This window comes from Engystomops pustulosus, chromosome 10, assembly GCF_040894005.1.
Source record: "Engystomops pustulosus chromosome 10, aEngPut4.maternal, whole genome shotgun sequence".
Taxonomy (NCBI): domain Eukaryota; kingdom Metazoa; phylum Chordata; class Amphibia; order Anura; family Leptodactylidae; genus Engystomops; species Engystomops pustulosus.
Window position 1 is genome coordinate 11,008,185 of NC_092420.1, and position 22,898 is coordinate 11,031,082.

General features: G+C 45.2%; 1 protein-coding gene and 1 long non-coding RNA gene across 6 annotated transcripts in view; one reads left to right on the forward strand and one right to left on the reverse strand.

The window, feature by feature from the left end:
• LAMB2 (laminin subunit beta 2) overlaps positions 1–22,898 on the reverse strand; it is a 70,766-nt gene that overhangs the window by 18,970 nt on the left and 28,898 nt on the right. For all 5 annotated transcript variants that reach the window (XM_072128835.1, XM_072128834.1, XM_072128831.1 and 2 more), the window contains exons 5-19: positions 19,647–19,720; positions 19,059–19,247; positions 18,640–18,703; positions 16,717–16,919; positions 15,961–16,081; positions 14,082–14,270; positions 13,624–13,803; positions 11,761–11,873; positions 10,084–10,163; positions 2,596–2,731; positions 2,361–2,519; positions 1,624–1,751; positions 813–933; positions 377–569; positions 12–155 (exon numbers count right to left, since the gene is read on the reverse strand). In XM_072128835.1, coding sequence (XP_071984936.1) covers positions 12–155; positions 377–569; positions 813–933; positions 1,624–1,751; positions 2,361–2,519; positions 2,596–2,731; positions 10,084–10,163; positions 11,761–11,873; positions 13,624–13,803; positions 14,082–14,270; positions 15,961–16,081; positions 16,717–16,919; positions 18,640–18,703; positions 19,059–19,247; positions 19,647–19,720 — 2,094 coding nt within the window. The remainder of the gene's footprint in view (positions 1–11; positions 156–376; positions 570–812; positions 934–1,623; positions 1,752–2,360; positions 2,520–2,595; positions 2,732–10,083; positions 10,164–11,760; positions 11,874–13,623; positions 13,804–14,081; positions 14,271–15,960; positions 16,082–16,716; positions 16,920–18,639; positions 18,704–19,058; positions 19,248–19,646; positions 19,721–22,898) is intronic.
• Positions 19,234–22,898, forward strand: part of LOC140105000 (uncharacterized) — a 30,755-nt gene continuing 27,090 nt past the window's right edge. The window contains exon 1 of the long non-coding RNA XR_011850474.1: positions 19,234–19,311. This is a non-coding gene — a long non-coding RNA (uncharacterized lncRNA). The remainder of the gene's footprint in view (positions 19,312–22,898) is intronic.

Here is a 22,898-nt window from a genome sequence, read left to right on the forward strand (position 1 = left end):
TGCGTGTTTACTTTTGCAGCCGCTTGGTCCAAATCCATAGGTCCCTGGGGCGCATCGGTCACAGCGACGTCCAATGACATTTGGCTTACAGCGACATTGTCCCCCATTGGGGTCACACTCTGAACTCAGCGATCCTTGAGGGTCACAGTTGCATGCTGGAGAAGATAAGTATTAGAAGTCAAGACTGAGAAATAGCGCCACTCCTGTCCATGGGTTGTGTCTGGTATTGCAGCTCAGCTCCATTGAAGTGATTGGAGTGAACTGCAATACCACGCACAACCTGTGGAATGGTGTGGCGCTGTATTTGATTATTTCATCTATCTTTAGTCATTTTTCAGCATTAGGGGGCGCTAGTTGCAATAGCAAGTTTACTCACCCAGGGCTCCGTCATGAAGAATGGCAGACATACTGGTGACCAGTTTGGAGCACACTTCATTGGTCGGTGGTTTTAGGACACTGCCGCTGCTACTATGGCAGCGGAATCGCTCAAAAGCATCCTTACGTTGAATAGAGGCCGGGTCTCCCCCGATAAACATCTCCAGGGAGGAGTAACGTGGAACGAGAACCAACTGCGGGCAGAAAAGTATAAAAACTACTGACCCGGTGACCTAGGCAGAAGAATGGGGGCCCTACAGAAGAGACAAAAAATGTGCCCCAATTATGGAGCCGCTCAGAAAGGGCCTGGTGGTATCTGCCAAATTATACCCTTTACTGCTCCTCAGGGGAGGGGATTCCTGGCCAAGGACCAATCAGGTTTCTCCAGGGTCCCCATTAGCATCTGCATGCTCCGCCTTTATGTGTATGTTACTCACAGAATCGATGAGTATATTGGCTCCTTGTACTCTCTCCCGGGAGCTGTATCTGGTGAATTCCAGGCGAATGGTGTAACTGACCCCCCGCTCCAGGCAAATGGGCTGAGGCAAAACAGCGGATCTGAGAGAGAAATAATAACCAAAAGAGAACTAACCTATTGTGTAAAAGGACCACGTACTAGATCGGTGGGGTCCGATCACCGTTGAATTTAGGGGTCTGATATTAATATCAGAATATTAGTATAGGAGTCTGGTCTGGGGTCTCATAGTTATTTGGGGGTCTGTTGTTAATATAGAGGTCTGGTCTTGGGTTGGATATTTAGATATGGGTCTGGGGTCTGATATTGCTATAGAGGTCTGATTTTGAGTCTGATATTGAGATATGGTCTGGTCCAGGGACTGATATTGACATAGGAGCAAACTTTATCAGAAGTGATTTATCAGAGAAGAAACCTGTTCTAGTTGTCCATGGCAACCAATCAGAGCTCAGCTTTCATTTTCCCACAGCTGATTATAAAATGAAAGCTGAGCTCTGATTGGTTTTCATGGCCAATTAGAACAGTTTTACCTCAGACACTTTTGATAAATCTCCCCCCATAGAGTTCTGTTTTGGGGTCTCAATTTTGGGATATGGGTCTGGCCTTTAGGTGACTGTCCGCATTCCCTTAGAAGGGTTGTAGCAGCATAAGAAATCGATGGCTTCTGATGCCATTCGCCTTCATTCAGCTTCAGTATCAGGCACAACATGGCCGCTGTTGTTTGTGGAATAAGGCGGCCATGTTTTTCTGCCCACAGCCTGCTGCTCACTCACCTGGTGGTGGTGGGAAGAGACGTTGTCATCAGGTCATCTGAGGGGATGGTGTTGCCGCAGGGGCTGCTGGATGGGATAGGCCCGGGTCTAATGATGGATATCTTCACCTGCTGCCACCTCTCAGGAAGCTGCCCGTACATCAATAAAGAGTGGTACAATGAGAGCCTTCCATGCCAGGCCGACCATACACAACTACAGCATCCAAACTGGGCCATGGTATCCTAGGGGGATACCTCTGAGAGGGTCCTAGAGGGTAGGGGGGCCGTCTGAAATCACATGTAGTGTATCTATAGGGGGGCAGAGGTTGCATTTAAGCCATATTGGCTGTCAGGGGCACCTATGCAAATAATGCATATAGGTCCTGGGGGCTAGAGGACCCATCTGAAATTACATTTAGTATATCTGAGAAGAGCAGAAGTTACAATTCGGCCCTGTTGCCCTTGGGGGCCCGGGAGGTTCCAAAAATAACATGAAATGTGTCTAAAGGGTGTGGTGAAATTACATATGGACTCTGCTGTCCTAGGGGATTACATAGGGTGTGTCTATAGGGGTCCTGAAGTTGTATAGAGGCCCTGATGGCTAGGGGGCTGTTCTGAATGACATGGGGTTTATCTATAGGGGTGTCCCATGCCACTATCTAATGGCATATAGTGGTATTGTCCACGGCTATAGGGGACGGGGGTAGCAATGCCCTGGTGATCTAGTGAGTACAATAACCCCTCATAGGAATATATTACCTTTGGCTCATACCGGATGACTGCCTCGTACTCCATAGAGTATGGAATATTACTGATCTGAAACTCCAGCACGCCGCCCTCAGGAACCAGGGCAAATCCTGGACCCGTCCACGTAGCCGGGCGGCCCACGGGAAGCTCACGCTCCGACACTGAGCAGCCCTATGGAGGGAAGAGGGAGCAGAGTCATTGAGTGTGTGAGACTACAACTCCCAGCAGGTCCACAGAGATCTCTTACCTGTCTCAGCAGAGCTGCTTCAGCCTCATAGGTGTAGTGGTCCAGGTCGATCCGATAATAACCGGACTTTACCAGGTTGCACTGGCGGCCCACCATGTTGTTTCTACAGCGACACTGTCCGTTCTCAGCCGAACAACTAGAGATGGGATCAGATGACAAATTGTTATATACTGTATACGGTATATACTGACTACAGGATGGTCCCAGCACACAATGCCACCATATCTAGTGAAAATGCTATGTTTTATCATAGGGACACTCTTTATTCCCCATCAGTGTTATCATAGGGACACTCTTTATTCCCCATCAGTGTTATCATAGGGACACTCTTTATTCCCCATCAGTGTTATCATAGGGATACTCTATTCCCCCATCAGTGTTATCATAGGAACACTCTTTATTCCCCATCAGTGTTATCATAGGGACACTCTTTTTTCCCCATCAGTGTTATCATAGGGACACTCTTTATTCCCCATCAGTGTTATCATAGGGACACTCTTTATTCCCCATCAGTGTTATCATAGGGACACTCTTTATTCCCCATCAGTGTTATCATAGGGACACTCTTTATTCCCCATCAGTGTTATCATAGGGACACTCTATTCCCCCATCAGTGTTATCATAGGGACACTCTATTCCACATCAGTGTTATCATAGGGACACTCTATTCCCCCATCAGTGTTATCATAGGGACACTCTATTACCCATCAATGTTATCATAGGGACACTCTATTCCCCATCAGTGTTATCATAGGAACACTCTATTCCCCCATCAGTGTTATCATAGGGACACTTTTTATTCCCCATCAGTGTTATCATAGGGACACTCTATTCCCCATCAGTGTTATCATAGGGACACTATTTATTACCCATCAGTGTTATCATAGGGACACTCTATTCCCCCATCAGTGTTATCATAGGGACACTCTTTATTCCCCATCAGTGTTATCATAGGGACACTCTATTCCCCATCAGTGTTATCATAGGAACACTCTTTATTCCCCATCAGTGTTATCATAGGGACACTCTATTCCCCATCAGTGTTATCATAGGGACACTCTATTCCACATCAGTGTTATCATAGGGACACTCTATTCCCCCATCAGTGTTATCATAGGGACACTCTATTCCACATCAGTGTTATCATAGGGACACTCTATTCCCCCATCAGTGTTATCATAGGGACACTCTATTACCCATCAATGTTATCATAGGGACACTCTATTCCCCATCAGTGTTATCATAGGAACACTCTATTCCCCCATCAGTGTTATCATAGGGACACTCTTTATTCCCCATCAGTGTTATCATAGGGACACTCTATTCCCCATCAGTGTTATCATAGGAACACTCTTTATTCCCCATCAGTGTTATCATAGGGACACTCTATTCCCCATCAGTGTTATCATAGGGACACTCTATTCCCCCATCAGTGTTATCATAGGGACACTCTATTCCCCCATCAGTGTTATCATAGGGACACTCTATTCCCCCATCAGTGTTATCATAGGGACACTCTTTATTCCCCATCAGTGTTATCATAGGGACACTCTTTATTCCCCATCAGTGTTATCATAGGGACACTCTTTATTCCCCATCAGTGTTATCATAGGGACACTATTTATTCCCCATCAGTGTTATCATAGGGACACTCTATTCCCCATCAGTGTTATCATAGGGACACTCTATTCCCCATCAGTGTTATCATAGGGACACTCTTTATTCCCCATCAGTGTTATCATAGGGACACTATTTATTACCCATCAGTGTTGTCATAGGGACACTCTTTATTCCCCATCAGTGTTATCATAGGGACACTCTATTCCCCCATCAGTGTTATCGTAGGGACACTCTATTCCCCATCAGTGTTATCATAGGGACACTTTTTATTCCCCATCAGTGTTATCATAGGGACACTCTATTCCCCATCAGTGTTATCATAGGGACACTATTTATTACCCATCAGTGTTATCATAGGGACACTCTTTATTCCCCATCAGTGTTATCATAGGGACACTCTTTATTCCCCATCAGTGTTATCATAGGGACACTCTTTATTCCCCATCAGTGTTATCATAGGGACACTCTATTCCCCATCAGTGTTATCATAGGGACACTATATTCCCCATCAGTGTTATCATAGGGACACTCTATTCCCCATCAGTGTTATCATAGGGACACTCTATTCCCCATCAGTGTTATCATAGGGACACTCTATTCCCCATCAGTGTTATCATAGGGACACTCTTTATTCCCCATCAGTGTTATCATAGGGACACTCTTTATTCCCCATCAGTGTTATCATAGGGACACTATGTCTCATCAGTGTTATCATAGGGACGCTTTTTATTCCCCATCAGTGTTATCATAGGGACACTCTATTCCCCATCAGTGTTATCATAGGGACACTCTATGTCTCATCAGTGTTATCATAGGGACACTCTTTATTCCCCATCAGTGTTATCATAGGGACACTCTTTATTCCCCATCAGTGTTATCATAGGGACACTCTATGTCTCATCAGTGTTATCATAGGGACGCTTTTTATTCCCCATCAGTGTTATCATAGGGACACTCTATTCCCCATCAGTGTTATCATAGGGACACTCTATGTCTCATCAGTGTTATCATAGGGACACTCTTTATTCCCCATCAGTGTTATCATAGGGACACTCTATTCCCCATCAGTGTTATCATAGGGACACTCTTTATTCCCCATCAGTGTTATCATAGGGACACTCTTTATTCCTCATCAGTGTTATCATAGGGACACTCTATTCCCCATTAGTGTTATCATAGGGACACTATTTATTCCCCATCAGTGTTATCATAGGGACACTCTATTCCCCATCAGTGTTATCATAGGGACACTATTTATTCCCATCAGTGTTATCATAGGGACACTCTATTCCCCATCAGTGTTATCATAGGGACACTATTTATTACCCATCAGTGTTGTCATAGGGACACTCTATTCCCCATTAGTGTTATCATAGGGACACTATTTATTCCCCATCAGTGTTATCATAGGGATACTCTATTCCCCATCAGTGTTATCATAGGGACACTATTTATTCCCCATCAGTGTTATCATAGGGACACTCTATTCCCCATCAGTGTTATCATAGGGACACTATTTATTACCCATCAGTGTTGTCATAGGGACACTCTATTCCCCATTAGTGTTATCATAGGGACACTCTATTCCCCATTAGTGTTATCATAGGGACACTCTATTCCCCATCAGTGTTATCATAGGGACACTCTTTATTCCCCATCAGTGTTATCATAGGGACACTCTATTCCCCATCAGTGTTATCATAGGGACACTATTTATTACCCATCAGTGTTATCATAGGGACACTCTTTATTCCCCATCAGTGTTATCATAGGGACACTCTATTCCCCATCAGTGTTATCATAGGGACACTCTATTCCCCATCAGTGTTATCATAGGGACACTCTATTCCCCATCAGTGTTATCATAGGGACACTCTTTATTACCCATCAGTGTTATCATAGGGACACTATTTATTACCCATCAGTGTTGTCATAGGGACACTCTTTATTCCCCATCAGTGTTATCATAGGGACACTCTTTATTCCCCATCAGTGTTATCATAGGGACACTCTATGTCTCATCAGTGTTATCATAGGGACGCTTTTTATTCCCCATCAGTGTTATCATAGGGACACTCTATTCCCCATCAGTGTTATCATAGGGACACTCTATGTCTCATCAGTGTTATCATAGGGACACTCTTTATTCCCCATCAGTGTTATCATAGGGACACTCTATTCCCCATCAGTGTTATCATAGGGACACTCTTTATTCCCCATCAGTGTTATCATAGGGACACTCTTTATTCCTCATCAGTGTTATCATAGGGACACTCTATTCCCCATTAGTGTTATCATAGGGACACTATTTATTCCCCATCAGTGTTATCATAGGGACACTCTATTCCCCATCAGTGTTATCATAGGGACACTATTTATTCCCATCAGTGTTATCATAGGGACACTCTATTCCCCATCAGTGTTATCATAGGGACACTATTTATTACCCATCAGTGTTGTCATAGGGACACTCTATTCCCCATTAGTGTTATCATAGGGACACTATTTATTCCCCATCAGTGTTATCATAGGGATACTCTATTCCCCATCAGTGTTATCATAGGGACACTATTTATTCCCCATCAGTGTTATCATAGGGACACTCTATTCCCCATCAGTGTTATCATAGGGACACTATTTATTACCCATCAGTGTTGTCATAGGGACACTCTATTCCCCATTAGTGTTATCATAGGGACACTCTATTCCCCATTAGTGTTATCATAGGGACACTCTATTCCCCATCAGTGTTATCATAGGGACACTCTTTATTCCCCATCAGTGTTATCATAGGGACACTCTATTCCCCATCAGTGTTATCATAGGGACACTATTTATTACCCATCAGTGTTATCATAGGGACACTCTTTATTCCCCATCAGTGTTATCATAGGGACACTCTATTCCCCATCAGTGTTATCATAGGGACACTCTATTCCCCATCAGTGTTATCATAGGGACACTCTATTCCCCATCAGTGTTATCATAGGGACACTCTTTATTACCCATCAGTGTTATCATAGGGACACTATTTATTACCCATCAGTGTTATCATAGGGACACTCTTTATTCCCCATCAGTGTTATCATAGGGACACTATTTATTACCCATCAGTGTTATCATAGGGACACTCTTTATTCCCCATCAGTGTTATCATAGGGACACTCTATTCCCCATCAGTGTTATCATAGGGACACTCTATTCCCCATCAGTGTTATCATAGGGACACTCTATTCCCCATCAGTGTTATCATAGGGACACTCTTTATTACCCATCAGTGTTATCATAGGGACACTCTTTCTTCCCCATCAGTGTTATCATAGGGACACTCTTTCTTCCCCATCAGTGTTATCATAGGGACACTCTTTATTACCCATCAGTGTTATCATAGGGACACTATTTATTACCCATCAGTGTTGTCATAGGGACACCCATTAGTTCTCTTTAATTTTCTCACCACGGAAGAAAAATAAAAACTTTATCTAGTAAATCCCAGGGGAGTAAGTGTTGTCATAGGGACAGAATCTTTCCTTGGAAACACTGATAATACGAATAACATTTGTGGATTGTTTAGATACGTGAAGGAGTCTAACTGGAGGGATGGAAATAACCGGGACACGAAAATAGAAGAGACACTTGACACCAGACTAGAGGCCCCAAAATAAGCGTCTGCTGCTGCAGTCCAATGTCTGACCGGTTCAGAACCATCCGAGGACGTCCTGGTGTGAGCCTGTATGATGTATAGTGGGTGCACGTCCATGCAGTGTCATGTAGTATAATAAGAGTTACCAAGTAAGACCGCCATACATCAAGCACAATTTCCTTAATACATTGCCATACAGTGCTCTCACTGCTATACACTGCACACATATACGAATATAACTCTTCAGCACCTAAATAATAGCATCATATAGTTCCTAAAAAAATAGGCCATATGTCAGCCAAATACAAACAGTTACCTTCATTTCAATTCTACACGGTGCTGTCACCGCCATACATATACATATATATGTGTTTGGTGCTCTGATAATACCCCCATACCGTGCTCTGATAATATTCCCATACCATGCTCTGATAATACCCCCATACCGTACTCTGATAATACCCCCATACCGTGCTCTGATAATACCCTCATACCGTGCTCTGATAATATTCCCATACCATGCTCTGATAATACCCCCATACCGTACTCTGATAATACTCCCATACCGTGCTCTGATAATACCCTCATACCGTGCTCTGATAATACCCCCATACCGTGCTCTGATAATACCCTCATACCGTGCTCTGATAATACCCCTATACCATGCTCTGATAATACCCCCATACCGTGTTCTGATAATATTCCCATACCATGCTCTGATAATACCCCCATACTGTGCTCTGATAATACCCTCATACCGTGCTCTGATAATACCCTCATACCGTGCTCTGATAATACCCCTATACCATGCTCTGATAATACCCCCATACCGTGTTCTGATAATTCTCCCATACCATGCTCTGATAATACCCCCATACCATGCTCTGATAATACCCTCATACCGTGCTCTGATAATACCCCCATACCGTGCTCTGATAATACCCTCATACCATGCTCTGATAATACCCCCATACCGTGCTCTGATAATACCCTCATACCGTGCTCTGATAATACCCCCATACCATGCTCTGATAATACCCCCATACTGTGCTCTGATAATACCCCCATACCATGCTCTGATAATAACCCCCAATACCATGCTCTGATAATACCCCCATACTGTGCTCTGATAATACCCCCATACCGTGCTCTGATAATACCCTCATACCGTGCTCTGATAATACCCCCATACCATGCTCTGATAATACCCCCATACCGTGCTCTGATAATATTCCCATACCATGCTCTGATAATACCCCCATACCGTGCTCTGATAATACCCTCATACCATGCTCTGATAATACCCCCATACCGTGCTCTGATAATACCCTCATACCGTGCTCTGATAATACCCCCATACCATGCTCTGATAATACCCCCATACTGTGCTCTGATAATACCCCCATACCATGCTCTGATAATACCCCCCAATACCATGCTCTGATAATACCCCCATACTGTGCTCTGATAATTCTCTCATACCGTGCTCTGATAATACCCCCATACTGTGCTCTGATAATACCCTCATACCATGCTCTGATAATACCCCCATACCGTGCTCTGATAATACCCCCATACCGTGCTCTGATAATACCCCCATACCGTGCTCTGATAATACCCCCATACCGTGCTCTGATAATACCCCTATACCGTGCTTTGATAATATTCCCATACCGTGCTCTAATAGTACCCCCATACCGTGCTCTGATAATACCCCAATACCGTGCTTTAAATAACCCCATACCATGCTCAGATAATACCCCCATACCATGCTCTGATAATACCCCCAATACCGTGCTATAATAATACCCCCATATCATGCTCTGATAATACCCCCCAATACCATGCTCTGATAATACCCCCATACTGTGCTCTGATAATGCTCTCATACCGTGCTCTGATAATACCCCCATACCGCGCTCTGTTAATTCCCCCATACCATGCCCTGATAATACCCCCATACCATGCCCGGATAATACCCCCATACCGTGCTCTCATAATACCCCCATTCTGTGCTTTGATAATACCCCCATACCACGCTCTGATAATACCCCCATACCGTGTTCTCATAATACCACCATACAGTGTAATTATAAGTCTATTATAAGACATCTATTAGTACTGCTATACATTGTATAAATAATACTGCTATACATTTAATGGGGTTTTCTACAGTTTGGGGCAGAACAGGCCTGAAATGTGGATTTTTTTGCCCCTGGACTTACTGGTTGTCCCAGGCTCCGCCCACGTCGCAATCGCAGGCCCGACATCCGTGGAGATCATGACTCAGAGCCCAGTATTCAGGCTGGTGAGATAAGAGATAAAATATCACAATCCAGAACATACAGTAGAGCTACCACAATAGCCCCATCCAACATTGGGTTATTTGGTTTCGGGACCAAGAACATAAGTGCAGCTACTATGGATGGGGGTGAGGGCCGCCCATCTTAGGGTCCCCCAACCTGCTTGTTATAGAGGAAATCTACCATCAGAATCCACCATGATAAACCAGGGACATTAATCATAGATCCAGGACCGGGACTGTGGTAATCTCCTTATATTTGTTATCCATGGCCTCCTTCCTTCTAAAATACACTTTTAAAATTATGCAAATGAGCTTGAAGGGCTCTGGGGGCGTTACCAGAACCCCTCGGTGCTGTAGCTTCACCAGCTGTTACACTGTATTGGGGCACAGTGTAAGATTACATCAGGCAGAGGGAGGGGGGGGAGTGCTGAGGAGGAGACAGTGTAACAGCCTGGAAAGGTACAGCATGGAAGGGCTCTGGTATCACCTCCAGATCCCGACAATCTTATAATTTTAAAAGTTGATTTTAGAAGGAAGGAGGCCATGGATAACAAATATAAGAAGATTCCCACAGTCCTGGTGCCTGGATCTAAGAGTAATGTCCCTGGTTTATCATGAGGGATTCTGATGGTAGATTCACTTTAAAGGACATCTACCACCAGGATGAAAGACTGTATGCAAATGAGCCTGAGGGGCTCCAGGCTCCATTAACACTTATGGAGCCTGGAGCCCTGTAGGCTCATTTGCATACATTCCTTCATTCTGGTGGTAGATATGCTTTACCTTCCCATCCTAGGGGTAGTCAACACTTCATTTAAAATAGGGACGGATAAAGTCCATGTTGGGTGGGAGAAGTGTTAACAACCAGCCACAAGAGGGCGCCCAACATTGGACCCTTTACTGTAACCTTACACCCCACCCTCAGTTCTCAGGAGGCTTCTATCTGCTAATACAGGAGCAGTCACCCAATTCTTCCGTTTTTCTTGAATTCTATTTTTCCCTAGTTTATTAGAGTTTTTTTTTACAATTTTTATCAATTTTTATTTATTTATGGGAATTTTTATTTCACTAAAAAATTCTATATTTTTATATTTTTTTTTAAAGAAATTTCAATTAATTTTGTATGAGTAATGGGTTGGACAGTGACAGGGCTGATTATTTCCCAGTTCTTATGATCTGCTTGTCTGATCCGGGTAGAGATGACAGGCGGGGGGCGTCATGGGGGGGGAACTCACTCAGCACATTCACATAGACGTCCCTTCTCGTAGGGGATCCAGTTTCGGGCAGCTGCCGTCTGGAATGCATCGGAGGATACGAGCCTTTAACGGTAGGAAATGTTATTTCCTGTGGCAGCTCGCGAGGTGTTTGTATGTACGGAATGGATCCTTACAGCACCCCACCCGCCGTGGAATAATTCGCCATCGCAACAATACGCCCATAGCTTACCTCATATCCCGGAGTGAGAGGGTTACATTAGGTCTACTGGATCGTCAATTTGGAATTTAAATATTTACCAAAAATTTTAAGAGGCGGAGTTTAAAGAATTGGAGGCGGGCTTTATGGCTTGACCTCTGACCTCAGGTTCCATCAGACTTACCAGACACTGGTTACAGCTTCGTCCGGTCACGAAGCGCTTACAGAAGCAGTCTCCACTGATGGGGTCACAATGGGAGGCACCGGAGATGGTGCCCCTGGGGTCACACTGGCATCCTAAGAAGAGACGGACCTGTCTGGTTACAACATCATGGTATCAAAAAAATCCATATTACACGAGGGCAGAACCTCCCTGGCCATAATGTGGCGTTATATTATAAAGGTATAATGTATGATGGTATAATGGTGGTATTATTTTATCTCTATATGATGACATCAGGGTCGGATTAAGGGTGGTGGGGGCCCCTGGGCGCAAACTGGTGGGGGCCCTTCCAACAATGATTTTGGAGGTTAGTAGCCTGCCAGCCCCCCCTGTAGTATATAGCCTGCCAGCCCCCCTGTAGTATATAGCCTGCCAGCCCCCCCTGTAGTATATAGCCTGACAGCCTACCTGTAGTATATAGCCTGCCAGCCCCCTGTAGTATATAGCCTGCCAGCCCCCTGTAGTATATAGCCTGCCAGCCCCCTGTAGTATAAAGCCACCAGACCCCTGTAGTATAAAGCCTCCAGCCCCCTGTAGACTATAGCCGCCAGTCCCCTGTAGAAAATGGTGATCTCCCCCAGCGAAGGCAGCTGTGTCTCACTGATACAGCTGTCATCCTAGACCCCTATGTGCATTGCGAGCGGCCACCGGCAGCTGCGCATTGTGCACAGAGACACAGCTGAGCTAAGTCGCTGACTGTCCAAAACTGGTGGGGGCCCCTTAAAAAGTGAAAGTGGTGGGGGCCCTGGGGCTCGAGCCCCATGAGCCCCTCCTTTAATCCGGCCCTGGATGACATATTTCAGCACTGTATTTTAATACTATATTGTGGTATTATTGACACCATGCATGGTGGTTTCATTGTAACACTACAGTATGATGGTATTAATTTAGCAAGGTATGATGGTTTATTTAAGTATTGTACGGTGGTGTTATTTGAGTATTAATGAAAGGAAATCTACCATCAGAATCCATCATGATAAAGCAAAACTGTGGTAATCTTCTTATGTTTGTAATCCAAGGCTTCCTTCCTTCTAAAAAATACCTGGGGGTGTTACCAGAGCCCCTCTATGCTGTGGCTTTATAGGCTGTTTCAGTGCTCCACCTCCTTGCTCCCTCTGCTTGATGTAATCTCATACAGTGGGAGTAAGGGAAGTGCTCCTGCACAGTGTAACAGCCTGTGAAGCTACAACACAGAGGTGCTGTGGTAACTAACATAATGTTAAATGTTGACTTTGGAAGGGAGGAGGCCATGGATAACAAATGTAAGAAGATTACCACAGTCCCGGTGCCTGGATCTATGAGTAATGTCCCTGGTTTATCAGGATGGATTTGCCTTAAAGACTTCCTTTAAGCACTGTATTGCGGTATTATTTACCAATGAATGATGGTTTCATTTAAACCCTGGTGGTATTTTTCTAGCATTGTTTTGTGGCACTACATGGCAGCATTATAGTACTTTTATTCAAGCAATACATTGTGGCATCAGTTGGGTTCTGTATCGTGTTATTGTCTGACACTGTATGATGATATTATGTGGTGGTATTATTATAGCACAGGATGGTGGTAGTATTTGCATACTGGTACTTTTATTAATGGAGCATTGAATGGGGGTATTATTTCATCGAAATTTAGCGGTATTATTGAGGCTCTTCATGCACTGTATTATGCTACCAGTTGAGCACTACATGGGGGTATTATTTAGGCACTCCATGGCAGCAATGCCTGAACCCTTTATGACAGTTTTATTAGACCACCATCATGTGGTATTATACACCCACTTTAATTCCTGCTCTTTGTGAATGAAACTCAACAGTGGATTCTCACTTTTACATCCCGGGATGAGGTCCCCACTGAGCCCATAGAATCCGGACTTGCATCTATCGCATCTGGGGCCTTCAACAAAGTCTTTGCAGCGGCACTGTCCCGCAATGAGGCCCAAAGACGGGTCATCCTGTGTGTCGCAAAGCCCCCCGTCCAGAGATCCGTCCGGGTCACAGTCACAGGCTGTAAGGGAGACACAGATACGATTATTATTGTGGTGTATTACATGAGGCTGAGCTGCAATACCGAGTACAGCCACTTTACAAAGTGTGGCACTGTGCTTGGAAAGGAGGTGATCATCCAGTCGAGTAATGGGGGTCCCAGGTATCAGAACCCCAAGAAACCAATATAATCACCCATCCTTAGGGTAGGTAACCAATGTCTATTTTCTGGAATGCCCCTTTAAGACCATAACCTGGTCATCAGATCCACCAGAGATTCTGGAGGGGGCTGCTCGTTACCTTTGCAGACGTTGCTGTCCCGGATATCCTTGGTGGGGTCTTTGTAGTAGAAAGGTTTGCACTGCTCGCAGTTGCGCCCCATGGTGTTGTGCTGACAGTCATCACAGACGCCGCCGCTCGTGTTTCTGGTGGACAGGTACACCGCCATGTCAAAGTGACACTTTCGGGAATGATTGTTACAGTTACATTCTGAAAATGAAAAAGAATTCCCAATTATTTCAGAAATTAACCAGAATGTCTATGGAGATGATGGCGCCATAACTGGTAAAAATGGCTGCCGTGACCCTACTACAGGGTCAAGGGTGAAACTGACTTACTGGGGGTCATTTACTAAGGGCCCGATTCGCGTTTTCCCGAACGCGAATATTTCCGATTTGCGCCGATTTTCCCTGTATTGCCCCGGGATTTTGGCGCACGCGATCGGATCGTGGCGCATCGGCGCCAGCATGCACGCGACGGAAATCTGGGGGCGTGGACGAGCGAAAACCCGACGGATTCGGAAAAACCGCCGCATTTAAAACAATAAAAGTGTCGCTTGGGACGCGCTTAGCTTCACTTGGTCCGGCCCGGTGAACTTGAGTGCGTTCAGATGCTTTTCAGCGCAGCAGCGCCACCTGGTGGACGTCGGAGGAACTACCTTGATGAATCCCGGCCGAACCCGAATCCAGTTTACAGTAATAATAAGGCTTTTTCTAACCAAGTTATTTAGGTAGAACATAAAAAATATTTAGCGGAATACAACCTTAGAACTGTAACTTTCGCAGATCGCACTTTTCGTTGGACTGTTCACCGTTTTCGGGAATTGCACGGCTGTGATAGGTATTTAACATCGGATTGTGTCCCACGCAATCGGTTTTTGGCGCAGCTGTTCTAGCACAAATCAGGGGGGGCCTGCTGTCGGATGATCCGACTGATCCGGACTGAGCGCAGGATTTAACTTTCAAATTGTGTTGCAAGACAATGCACTTACATGCACCAGGAAGAAGAATGTGAACTCCGGGGACCTGAGCGGGGAAGTGACACATGCAGGATATCGGGCGCAGGATCTTAGTGAATCGCGGCAGAGTGCATTATTGTCGGACAACGCACTTTCTGTAAACTCCATCGGACGGGTAAGTAATTGTGTTATTTTCAACACAAATGTACTGAATAATATTTGTTTACTGAGTCTAGGAATTTGTTCTTTTTAACAGTCTCGCCTCCATTAGATCCAACTTCATAGATGACCTCAAGTCTCACCTAATTATTTTTAAGCTTGAGAACAGCCTCTGTAATCTGATTCGGGTTTGTGGAAGCGCAGTAACCACCAGTGACAATTGGAGTTTAAACATTTTTTGCTGTAATGGAACCAAGGATTATCAATAAAGCTTCATTACAGACACCTCACAGCTGATCAGTGCAGTCTGGGGCAATGATAAAGCATCCAGAGAACTTCACCAGTGGGCAGAGAGGTCCGTATTTAACTAGGGGTCGTCTGTAAGTCAGGTGTCCTTAAGTAGGGGACTGCCTGTACTGAACATGAGCAAAAAATGCATCCACATTCATCTGAACTAAAAGCCTCCATCCTTAGAACAGGAATAGGACGCACATCTATAGAACATAATTTCCATAGATTCTGATAAAAAACAATATTAGGCACATACTGCGGTGAACTTATTGAAAGTATTTATGATGTATTTTTGGATTCGGAGTCGGTCCATTTTGGTAGAGACTCTGACTCCACCAAAATGGACTCCGCCTTCACGACTCCGCCTTCACGACTCCGACTTCACTGCCCTTAGCTTTTCTCCAGTCGGCTTGCGGCTCATGGCACACGTCTCCTCATGAGGACCTGTGCATGAGGCCTAACTGGGATACCTAGGGAAGGATATCCACTCACTTTTACAGGCGTTAGAGCTGCGCCCCTCGGCCGGTCTCCAGGGAACGTCGTTGAAGAAGGTGTCGCACTGCTCACAGTTCAGGCCCTTGGTGTTATGCTTACAGACGCATCTCCCATGAACCTGAGGAGAGAGAAAAACACTCAAAAATTAGGCTAAGCTTCTGGCACCATTGTCTGAGGAGGCTCATTTTCACGTTATGGGATCAATATGATTGGATGAGATATGGTCATGTGACCTCGCTCCAGCCAATATAATGGACATAGGCTGCGGATTTTTTATTGTTACCTCAGCGGGAGGCCGAGGACCACACCGCAATACTACACGAATTTGCGCCCCTATGTCACATTCTAGAATTTAATTGGTTACTCTAGACACCTGACTATTATTACTATGTGCCAATTTTGAGGATTTTACTGACCCACCTACTCATAAAGCAAAATATGATCATAAATTAGGCAAGAATCATCACCATAGCTGGTTCCCTCCATTCTACTTTGGGTTCCTCTGTTTCCTTACCTCATCCATTCTCCTAAAAAGGCCCTAATTATTATTTAAGTCACAGACACGTCCCCTCCCATCTCTGACCTGGGACAATCCAGGGGGCGTGTCTGTGACTTACACGAAGCATTCATGAAGAAGTGGCGGCCATTGTAGAGGAGACCTGATGGAGAAAGCAAAGGAGGAACCCCGGGGGGAGAAAAGAGGGCACCAAAAAAAGTGAAATTAGTTAATGATGTGAATGAAGCGCCCCCTACCATGCCGTCTACGTCCTTGGAGACCCCTTCTATGGGAGCGCACTCGGAGGCATGTCCGTAACAGAAGCAATTGCCTCGTACCACCAGCTCGTACAGGGCGTAATAATACTTCTCCTTTATTTCCACCCGGGAATCCAGTAAGTTGTCCCCCAGGGTGTGCAGCCGTGTGAAGTTAATCCTGAGGTTGGTGATTTTCAGAAGATCTAAAACAAAAAAAATCATAGAAAGGACCTCAGTCAGATTTTGGGGGCGCTCGTGCGGCCATGCGGCTCTTCGTGTTATCTTAAAGGGAATGTTTGACCATTCTATGTTTGGAACTTGATAACAAAATCGACCACTTTTTATTTTTAATTGTTTTTATTTTCTTATTTTGTGTCCCTGACTCTGGGGGCGGCCATTTTGCCTGAGCTCTATAGTGATGTACTTTACAATGTCGCCCGCCTGCACTTGTTGTCTGGGGGGCTGCAGGGTGACACTTCCACTTATTCCACCAGCTGGGACTTGTCAGGACTTTTCTGTAATCTATTTAATAAACTCTACACAAGGCTGGTGACTGGAGGAGAGCCAAGACCAACACCCCGCACCATCCGCTCTACAGGAGGCGGCCATGTATGGAAGTGCAGCAAAGCATCGAGCTAAATCAGTAACAACCTCATACGTCGTCTCCCCGGCTCACAAATAGCTCCGCAGCATCCAGAGAGGAGACAGACGTCCTCATAACCATTAGAAATAACTCAAGAATGAGCTGGTAATTCTGCTGTAAGCCTCCTGTATCTATCATCTCATAGCTACCGGAGGCTGGAAACATGGCCGAGTATCCTGCATGGAATCAATCAGATCCTTCTCGTGGAGTCACTGTGTAATACATTTATTATACTCCAGAGCGGCACTCACTATTCTGCTGGTGCAGTCACTGTGTACATACATGACATTACTTATCCTGTACTGATCCTGAGTTACATCCTGTATTATACTCCAGAGCTGCACTCACTATTCTGCTGCTGGTGCAGTCACTGTGTACATACATGACATTACTTATCCTGTACTGATCCTGAGTTACATCCTGTAGTATACCCCAGAGCTGCACTCACTATTCTGCTGCTGGTGCAGTCACTGTGTACATACATGACATTACTTATCCTGTACTGATCCTGAGTTACATCCTGTATTATACCCCAGAGCTGCACTCACTATTCTGCTGCTGGTGCAGTCACTGTGTACATACATGACATTACTTATCCTGTACTGATCCTGAGTTACATCCTGTATTATACTCCAGAGTTGCACTCACTATTCTGCTGCTGGTGCAGTCACTGTGTACATAGATGACATTACTTATCCTGTACTGATCCTGAGTTACATCCTGTATTATACTCCAGAGCTGCACTCACTATTCTGCTGCTGGTGCAGTCACTGTGTACATACATGACATTACTTATCCTGTACTGATCCTGAGTTACATCCTGTATTATACTCCAGAGCTGCACTCACTATTCTGCTGCTGGTGCAGTCACTGTGTACATAGATGACATTACTTATCCTGTACTGATCCTGAGTTACATCCTGTATTATACTCCAGAGCTGCTCTCACTATTCTGCTGCTGGTGCAGTCACTGTGTACATACATGACATTACTTATCCTGTACTGATCCTGAGTTACACCCTGTATTATACTCCAGAGCTGCACTCACTATTCTGCTGCTGGTGCAGTCACTGTGTACATACATGACATTACTTATCCTGTACTGATCCTGAGTTACATCCTGTATTATACTCCAGAGCTGCACTCACTATTCTGCTGCTGGTGGTGCAGTCACTGTGTACATACATGACATTACTTATCCTGTACTGATCCTGAGTTACATCCTGTATTATACTCCAGAGCTGCACTCACTATTCTTAATTTCTAATTAAGTAACTTACTCTGAATACGAGGACTGTATGGGTCCCTGATGTGAATTGCTGGATCCAGAACTCTGAATATCACCTTAAGACAGAGAGAGAAGAGGATTATTAACCAATACACACTGTTGAATTGTAGTTATTGAGACAAGGTTTTGCATTATAGTCAATGAGGACACAAAGTAGCTATGGAGTAGATAGTGATAATACACAATGTGCAGGAGACAGAGAAGTAGATTAACTAAGCTGCCATATGGTGCCCTATATGGTGCCATATTGTGTAATTATTTTCCTCTATTGATACAGACGTATAGGAGAGCCCTATATGAGTCTGTGAGTGTGGTATCGTAGCCGCCAATGTGTACACAGCCCAATACTAGGTTTACACACAGTTAATAGCACCTACCTAGACTGTGGCGCTTCACTTTATCCATTCTTACCTCTCCTTCCGTAGACGGCTCAATTTCAGAATACCGGGATTCACAGATCACATCGTCCACTCTCCTCTGGCTGCTGCGGGAAATATTCGAGAAGATGCCGGCGCAGTCATAAGCAAAGTATCTGTACACCTGCCAACTCCTCCCAAAGTCAGCCGACCGCTCCACCAACATGGCCGCCGGCCTGAAAGTCTGAGAAAATAAAAGAGAACATAAGGACGACATGAAGTTCATGCAACGTAACATATGTGGATGAGTATGACAACCAGGCTCATTTTAATTATTTTTTTTTATTTTGTCTCAGCTTTGGACCATCCCTACTTGTTAGAAGGGTCTCTTGACAATAGGTTGATCACCAGCGATCAGCTGTGATCACTGGAGAAAGCTGACAGTAAGTGTATGATTTCCCTGCAGCTCCCCCGCAGGTGGAATGAGGTATTACACAATTTCCATTCATATCATTGTGTTATATACTTCAGGAAATCCTCCCGAAGAGAAGATGCTGTAACTCTGGCCCAAAGATGAGGATACTGAGAAAGGACCCCTCCACTATTGACCCAAAATGACCTAATGGGGTGGATAAAAACTTACCTTGAAAGTCATGATGAGATGAGTGAAGTGAAACTCGGCCTCCAGGTCTAACTGTATGCTGACATCAGAGACTCCTGCATCGAGAGGAAGACGTCACAAATATAATGGGAAAGGTAAAACTCGGCCATATCAATTAGACTAATCCCCCCTCCCAATTATTACATAAAAATAACCATAAACTGACCTTTTTCTGACCATTCTTTGCATTTTCACCAGTATTAGCAATTAAAAAACAGTGCCCTGGAGGTCAGTGTAATCATGCTTCTTTGTACGTTGTTAGTAGCAGCAGGTCTGTGCAAAATGTATCCATAGTCCAAGACTTACACTGCTGTGCTCTGAGCTCTTTGCATAGAACTCTTAAGCTGTCCCCTCTCCTCTGCTCTGAGTGTCTGCTGTAGTATTCCGCCAGAGGCCTGCTACAGCTTTTACACAGAGCACAGTAAGGGTAGATCAATGCAAAGAGCACACTTTGGAGAAGTTGTAATCCTGGAATCTAAGTCTAAATCCATATTTCTTTGTCCTGCTGCTACTAACAACCTACACGAAGGTCTGATTACACATCTCTCCAGGGGCAATACCTAAAACTGGTTGCAGACAGCACAGCAGTGTAAGGACACACCCGTAGTGCACAATTTTGGAATATAGATCAGATTTTTACAGTCCTGCTGCTACTAACAACACACACAAAGGTTTGATTACACATCTCTCCAGGGACATTACCTAATACGGGCTGTAGAGAGCACAAAGCACAGCAGTGTGAGGACACACCCCCAGTGCACTTGGAGTGCACTTAAATCTGTTTTTATGGTCCTGCTGCTGCTAACATCACACACAAGGGTTATAGCAGGGCCTTACATGTATACAGGGCTCTAGACCTTTCCTTCCTGGGTGGCACCGTAATGGGCACCCAGGTCGCCCCTTTGCTATGGGGTCTTCTCTTCTGACTTGGTGGAGATGCAGTAAGTCCTCAGGGGTCCTGCAGTCTCACCCTACCCGAGTATTCACCATCCAGACTCTTTAATGTCCGGTGTTCGCCGCTCCTGACTCCATTGAAGTGCGTCCAGGAGAACATTGAGATACTTAATCTCTGGGTTTCATTCCTTCATTATTATCAATTCGGCTTCAGAGGGAAAAAGACTTTGATGTTTTTGTTATTTCCAGTGTAATTTGGTCTGAGATTTCTGGGCACTAACCTGGGGCAGTGGCACGTGCCAACCCAGAGAAAATATAGGGAGTGCACACCATTGTAGAATGGACCCCCCCATTACATCACCACCTGGGATAACAGGGCCTGGTGCCCGTTCCCTTCCCATTGCAATAGAGCTACTCTGGTTTTAAGACCAACCAGTATTTGGGCCCATCCCTTTAAGGGGCCCATAACAGCTGCATGATCTGCCTCTATGGAGTCCTGAGTGTGAGACCCACTACAGCAGAATAGTGAGTGCAGCTCTGGGGTATAATGGAGCAGTGGTGGAGTGCGCCCCCTGCCTGTGGGACTGATATAGGATTACAATGTTTCCTATGATCCATCAGCTGCTGAGAATGGACCAAGCTGTTAGCAGAGAAGCGGGCGGCAGCTGTATACACAGGAGTGGTATGCCGGACCCCTAATGTGCTGGCACCGGACCCTGAGCCGACACGTCCTGTTATCTCCCACCTGCTCCCCCCACACATATAATAACAGCATTTTCTCTGCTTGAACTTTCTACTTGGTAAAAAGCCAAACATAAGTGTTATATCCATCCTGACACATCCTCGGGCACATGTAACAACTGGGGCGACCCACTGGACCTGGAGCAGAATTGGCTCATTTTTTTATGGGTGAACTGCACCTAGTAATGGGGCACTGCTGCTTGTATTTCTAGGGTCTATGGGAGCACTGTTTATGGGGATACCCTGTATATGAGTTCACTATTTAAAGGGGGTTCTATTCATGGGAGCCCTGTTCAGGGGGGCATTGTCTATGTGAGGACTGTCTATGGGGTGTGCTATCTTTTGGATCAATATTTACAGGGAACACTTTTTATGTGAGTACTGCGAATAGAAGCACTATTATTGCATATACTGTTTGTGGGGAGTAGTGTATGTGAGCACTGTGTACGGGGAGTAATGTGTATGGGAACACTGTTTACGGGGGGACTGGGTAACGGGGCTCTGTTTACAGGGAGCACTGTATTTGGGGGAGTATTGTCTATAGCAGTACTGTATAAGGGGAGTACTGTCTATGGGAGCACTACATACAGGGAGTACTGTCTATGGCAGCACTGTATACGGGGAGTACTGTCTATGGGAGCACTGTATAGGGGGAGTACAGTTTATGAGAGCACTGTATACGGGGAGTACTGTCTATGGGAGCACTACATACAGGGAGTACTGTCTATGGCAGCACTGTATACGGGGAGTACTGTCTATGGGAGCACTGTATAGGGGGAGTACTGTTTAGGGGAGCACTGTATACGGGGAGTACTGTCTATGGGAGCACTGTATACGGGGAGTACTGTCTATGGGAGCACTATATACAGGGAGTACTGTCTATGGGAGCACTGTATACGGGGAGTACTGTCTATGGGAGCACTATATACAGGGAGTACTGTCTATGGCAGCACTGTATATGGGGAGTACTGTCTCTGGGAGCACTGTATAAGGGATGTAATGTCTATGGGAGCACTGTATACAGGGAGTACTGTCTATGGCAGCACTGTATATGGGGAGTACTGTCTATGGGAGCACTGTATACAGGGAGCAATGTCTATAGCAGCACTGTATACAGGGAGTACTGTCTATAGCAGCACTGTATACAGGGAGTACTGTCTATGGGAGCCCTGTATACCGGGAGTAGTGTCTATGGGAGCACTGTATACCGGGAGTAGTGTCTATGGCAGCACAGTATACGGGGAGTGCTGTCTATGGGAACACTGTATACGGGGAGCACTGTCTATGGGAGCACTGTATACCGGGAGTACTGTCTATGGGAGCACTGTATACAGGGAGTACTGTCTATGGGAGCACTGTATACAGGGAGTACTGTCTATGGGAGCACTGTACACAGGGTGTACTGTCTATAAGAGCACTGTATACGGGGAGTACTGTCTATGGGAGCACTGTATACGGGGAGTACTGTCTATGAGAGCACTGTATATGGGGAGTACTGTCTATGAGAGCACTGTACACAGGGAGTACTGTCTATGAGAGCACTGTATACGGCGAGTCCTGTCTATGGGAGCACTGTATACAGGGAGTACTGTCTATGGG